The 5,999-nt window shown below is 33.4% G+C and overlaps 1 protein-coding gene across 1 annotated transcript; it reads left to right on the forward strand.

Annotated features, from left to right (window-relative positions):
- Nucleotides 1-2,439: 2,439 nt before the first annotated feature.
- Nucleotides 2,440-5,713, forward strand: LOC145288137 (general transcription factor II-I repeat domain-containing protein 2-like). Its single transcript, XM_080136198.1, has 2 exons — nt 2,440-2,581; nt 3,838-5,713. Exon 2 carries the CDS (start codon nt 3,857-3,859, stop codon nt 5,711-5,713), a length of 1,857 nt encoding a protein of 618 aa, XP_079992324.1. The 5' UTR covers nt 2,440-2,581; nt 3,838-3,856.
- Nucleotides 5,714-5,999: the final 286 nt, after the last annotated feature.

The raw sequence follows: 5,999 nt of genomic DNA on the forward strand, positions 1-5,999 counted from the left end.
GGAAACATTCTCCAAATGGGCTAATCCATCGTCCATATAAACTAACTCATGGCGGTATCAGGCAGGGATTTAATTCCAGAACAAACCGCATGCTCGGTGAACTACCAACACTTTCGTGTGTATCATTTCCGCTGTTTCCATATAATACATATTTTAAACTGTTATCCTTTGTTCTGTTCTTGTTATGGCTATTTGCGACCATAAGACTGCCTACATTGGATTCGAGAAACATGCTAATTTCTAAAACAGTGTCCCTCCCCCCAAAACCCGTCAATATTGGATTCGAGAAGTATGCTAACGTCTAAAATAGTGTTTTCGAAACACTAACGTCGTTGGCCTCAAATATTTATAACGCCTAAGAAAGTGGCCAGCATAACACTTACGACTGAGGGATTCACGGATTTAAAAAAAAAATACATTAACAACTGTCAGTTTACCCTAACAAAACAGATACGTACGGAACAAAAAGGAGTTGGCAATAAAAAGTTCCTTGGTACTTAAAATTGTAATTTTTACTTTGAAAAACTAAGTTCGTCACTTTTCTCAACTAAGGATAAATCATTGTTTAATTTTTTTCCAAAGGGAAATATACACTTGTCTTTCTTGTTAGACAATGAACTGTTTCCCTAGATTTATATTTTAGGGGCTTGCTTCATTGTCATAAGAAAAAGTCAAAACTTTTTGTTTTATCCAACAGATAACAAACGTTTTTTTTTTCCAACCAGACAACGGACGTTTTAAAATTGCTAAAACAAATCAGCCAAAATTGACGAATTCAAATTAGCGTTAAACTGCAAATGGAAGCGGCCGCGTCCAATAACATACAGAAGACCGACAAATTAAATTTCCAAAAAGACGACCGAAGCTAAAAAGCAGGCGATCGAAGCTCCAAAACAGTTGGCAGAACGCTAACAACGTATAGACCAATAGACGTGATTAAAAAAGCGGTCGGCCGAATTAAACAAAACAGTTGCCCAAAGCAGAAAAACAGTTGCCCGAACGTCAATTACGAACAAAAGAACTACTTGCAGAAGTCGTCAAGAAAAACGCGCACGTAGAAAGCAATTCAGCTTTTTCTCAAAAAACGATGTGGCACGCAATAAATATTTTAAGTACGAAGAAGATAGAAAAATCAATTACAACATATTCCAGGGGATATGAAGACTTTTAAATACCGACTGCGGTAACTGGTTTCATCAGAAGAAGACCAGACTGCTGGTACTAAAACTTGAAACGGCAGAACATGAACAATTCGTGGTCTACATCAGGGGTCGGCAACCTACGGCACGCGTGCCACAGGTGGCACGCCAAGCAATTCTAATGGCACGCCGAGCCTCCAAATCTTTTAAACTTCATACAGCCAAAAGGAAACAGTTCTCCTTGGAATTATGAGGATATCTGCGATCTCTTGCGTACTCTTGCCACCTAAGTGCATGCCCACAACAAGAAAACGCGTTTTATTTTTGTCCGTGCGAACCGTAGGCGTTAGATGCTCCATGCTCGTTCAAAGTATGTTCTGTCAGATACTATAATTTTGAAATGCGTTTTGAATTGAGTCTGGTGACTCAGTCTCACCGACCCAGATGAAATACAACGTAGCGTGAGAGAGTTACAAATGTAAAATTTAGTCAAAAATCATAATAAAAAAATCTAATAAATATATAAAAAGTAACTTATCAGACGAAAATAAATGACCATTAAGTAAATGAATGATTCCTCTACAAAAATCAACAATAAAAATAATCAAGAATTCATAAATTTGGAAATTAAAGCAATATTTTCAGAGATAGGTTGATAAAATCCGCCCAAAATTTCAACGAATCGCCGGAAGTTTTGTTTACATCAGCAGCAGCGCTGACATTTGAAATCTACGGATGCCTTGAAGTGTATATAAAATTTAACTTGAAATTATAAAAAGTGTATATGTAAACCAAAAAATCTTTTGACTATGATTATCTTAATTAAAATAAAACACTTACCAGTGATAATAACAACACGTGTAACATGGAGTTTATTTGTTTTTGTTTAAATTTATTTTAATATTTATACAAATAAAAAAACAATGCCGGAAATAAGTTAAGAAAAGTATATAAATTTTTATTTGTAATTATAAAACTTTTGTTTTTAGCTTTTTATTATTATTTAAGTTTTGTAATGAAACTAAGTATATGCTACCATATTCAAAATATGATAAACCTTATTAGGAAACAAATTATTTTTTGGTAGTCATTTTTTTTTCAATATCTGTCTGGCTGTCTGTCTGTCGTTCGTTTAGCAGAAAGAGAGAGAAAGAGTGAGAAATGATTATAATGTTCTGGAACAATATGTAAAACCCCTCCTTTTTTCACACTAAATGACACTATTTACCATCCCTTGTGAAGAGACGATGACTGGCAATGGGTCATTTTGGGGTTAAAGCTTACCAAAAAAAACAAACTTCCATTTTTGTTATCTCCCTATACTGTAACTCTCTAACTTACCACTTACCCTTTCTTTCACTAAGCTTGTCATAAATCTGTCATCAGCTCTAAGAGAGATTAAAAACACGTGGACTCTATTTGAAAAAAGGAGAATGTTTGTTGTGAGTACTTTAAGCTTTAAATAATGATTATAAATAGAAGGGATAACTTTCAGTTTATATTTTTTTTTGTTTTTAAATATTTTTACATGTTTTTTTTTTCGTAACATTTACTAAGTGTTCCGATACAGATAAAATAGCTATTTTAGCAGATCTTCGAAAGAGCAAATTTAATTTTAAGGGAAAGACTAAAGAAACTTTAATTTTTTTAGCATGATAAAAATAAAAAAATTACACAGCTCATAAATCTTTTTTAAAAAATAAAAGAATGTACATATTTTAAACTTTAGCGTTTATTTTCAAAATGAAGGGATAAAGGTTTAAAAAAAAACAACACATTATTTTATTCATTTTTTTATGATCTTTAAATAAAGATATAAATTAGAGTGTTCCGAGACGAATTATGAATAGAAATTCATACTTTCATACTTTTAGACAGAGGGGGGGTAAAAATAAATAAAAGAAGTATGAAAATGAATTTTTCAGAAAATAATTTTATTTCCATTCGAAAGAGCGTAGAATTTTACATAAAATCTGAAAAAATGAAAAGGATTTGATGAATAGAAAAAAAATTATCGATTTTTAAAATCATAGAAAATTTTCAAGAATTTACAAATTTACAAATTGAAATTGAAACTATTACGTGAAAACGCTCACGCGCAGTAAGGAAGCTTTGACTTTTTTGTGATATTTTTTACGATAAAATTAATTATATGAGATTTTATTTTAAAAAGTTTTACTTTTCTTTAAGAAAAATCTTTCCTAAACACAATGAGCTAAAAAAAAATTGAAAATTATTAGTTTTAAACATTTTATTTGCTGTTTGAAATTGAGGGGTGTTAAATTTAGGAAGGGTGCTAGAGTTACAGAATTGTTCAGTGGTCAGAATATGAATACAAGATAAGGTATAATTGCCTTTCAAATTCTTGAAATTGTACTTTTAATTTTCAAGCTCGTAACTGGGATTAGAAGAGATGAGCAATTTCGATCATCTTCATACTAAACAAAATGGTATGATTGGAGGAATACGTGGATGAAATATTTTTTTTAAATTGTGAATGCCACGCACGAATAGGATCCTAGCTCGAGCTAATCAAAACCTTTAGACTTTTTCTGGGACACCCTGTACATAATTTTTCTCCACAATTTTTATTAAAATGTATCCTGGTTCTCCCACAGCAAAGGCAAGAATAATTTGTTTGGTATTATATATATATCATAATTGATGTTTACGTAATTAGGCCTATTTATATTTTCAGAATACCCCTGCTGTTAGATATGACTGAAAAGAAAAGAAAACTTGATCATCGCCCATTTCAAGACAATTGGACAATAGAATATGGATTTGTGGAACAAAAGGATCGTGCTGTTTGTGCTTTCTGTTGCGAAAGTGTTGTGTGTCGCACATCTAGTGTACAAAGGCACTTTCAAACCAAACATCAATCTAAGTTTAAAACTTCAGAAGAAAAAGGTGAAGCCATCAAAAAAGCTATTTCTGGTTTCAAAAAACAAACTGTTATTTTGATCCAAGCTGTTGGAATGAAGAGTAAAGCTACTGAATGTAGTTACAAAATAGCCCAGTGTGTGGCTTTAAATGGTAAACCTTTTACAGATGGTGAATACATCAAAGAAGCTTTTTTGAGTGGTGCTGAAGTTTTGTTTCGTGATTTAAAAAATAAGGACATTATACTCTCTCGAATTAGAGAAATACCAGTCTCTGCAAGATCAGTTGAGAGGCGCATATCTGACTTGGCTGAAAATGTGACAACTAAGCAAACAACTGGATTAAAGCAATCCCTTGTATTTAGTGTCGCTCTTGATGAAAGCACCGATGTAAACGATGCGTCTCGCCTAGCAGTGGTTGCAAGATATCTCGAGAATAATCACATTTATGAGGAGTTGTGTTGTTTATTACCCCTTCATGATACAACCAAAGCAGAAGATATTTTGTGTGCATTTACTGGTTATTTTTCTAAACAAGACATTAACTTGAAGAAATTATTCTGCGTAACAACCGATGGTGCTGCTGCAATGGTTGGCAAGAAGAAAGGATTTGTAAAACTTCTGGAAAATCATGTTGGACGCAAACTGTTAAGTTTTCATTGTATTATACATCAGGAGGGCTTATGTGCAAAGACCTCGTCTTTGGATTTGGTCTCTGTGATGAAAACTGTTGTTGAGATAATCAACTTTCTTATTTCTCGCTCTTCATTGGTTCACAGGCAATTCAAATCGCTTCTACAAGAAGTTGAGTGTGAATATGGAGATCTTCTGTTATACAACAATGTTCGCTGGCTTAGTCGAGGCAAAGTTTTAGCTAGATTTGTTTGTTGTCTTGAGGCTATTAAGATGTTTCTTGATGAAAAACAGAAACGATTCCCTCAGCTGAATGATGAAAGCTGGTTGTTGAAGTTGATGTTTATGACCGACATAAACACACATTTGAATGAGCTTAATTTGAAATTACAAGGACAGGGACAAACAGTCCTTGATCTTTTCAGCTATTGGAAAGCGTTTACAATGAAACTTGACATTTTTACCCGTGACATCAACATCAAAGCATTTAAGTACTTTCCAAATGTGAAAAATCATGCAAATCAATTCGAAGTGAACACAGATGAGCTTCAGGAGTACGTGAAAGCACTCAAAGCAGAATTCGAAAAACGAAGCCAGGACTTCTACATTCATGGATCCTTATTTTCATATCTGATTAAGCCCGACATGCTTGATTTGACAAATGCCCAACTGGAACTTTTTAGCTGGATGGACATTGATGATTTTGAAATGCAACAGATTGAATTTAGGTCTTCAGAAATATGGACATTAAAATTTGCTGAACTAAGAAAGTCTCTGGAAGATGAAAATTTTGAAAAGTCTGGTGCTATTCTGAACTGTTGGATCTCCCTCCCAAGCTCATTCATCTGTTTGAAGAAAATTGCTTTTGCTCTTCTCTCAGCTTTTGGTTCAACTTATTCTTGTGAGCAAATTTTCTCTCACATGAAAGCAGTGTTGTCTCCACGTCGAAGTCGTCTAACACCTGAACATTCAGAAAACTGTGTTAAGCTCAAAGTTACAAAGTATGTTCCCGACATTGAGGAATTGGCAAAGACCATGCAAGGACAAGGGTCCCATTAATAATAAAAACTTTTCAGAAACAGTTTTTTCACATTATTTATAAACTTTGACATTATTATATATTTTATGAAATAAATATAGAGAACAGGTATATTGACCTTGATCGTTATAAATAATAAATGTTGGCACGCTGAATAATTTGAAACCCTAAGTCGGCACACGCTAAACAAAAGGTTGCCGACCCCTGGTCTACATCTTGCCACAGAAAACCGCGGATTTATCGTTCAATGATACAGTAAATCTCTTAGCAGGAAACGTCAATTTTTCATAAGAGATGGAAATTGTT

Source organism: Euprymna scolopes, chromosome 11 (assembly GCF_053919585.1).
Source record: "Euprymna scolopes isolate OS-2025 chromosome 11, ASM5391958v1, whole genome shotgun sequence".
Lineage (NCBI taxonomy): Eukaryota > Metazoa > Mollusca > Cephalopoda > Sepiida > Sepiolidae > Euprymna > Euprymna scolopes.

Bases quoted from the DNA above. Each gene is read 5' to 3' on its own strand.
- LOC145288137 (XM_080136198.1), top strand. From the start codon at position 3,857: ATGACTGAAAAGAAAAGAAAACTTGATCATCGCCCATTTCAAGACAAT.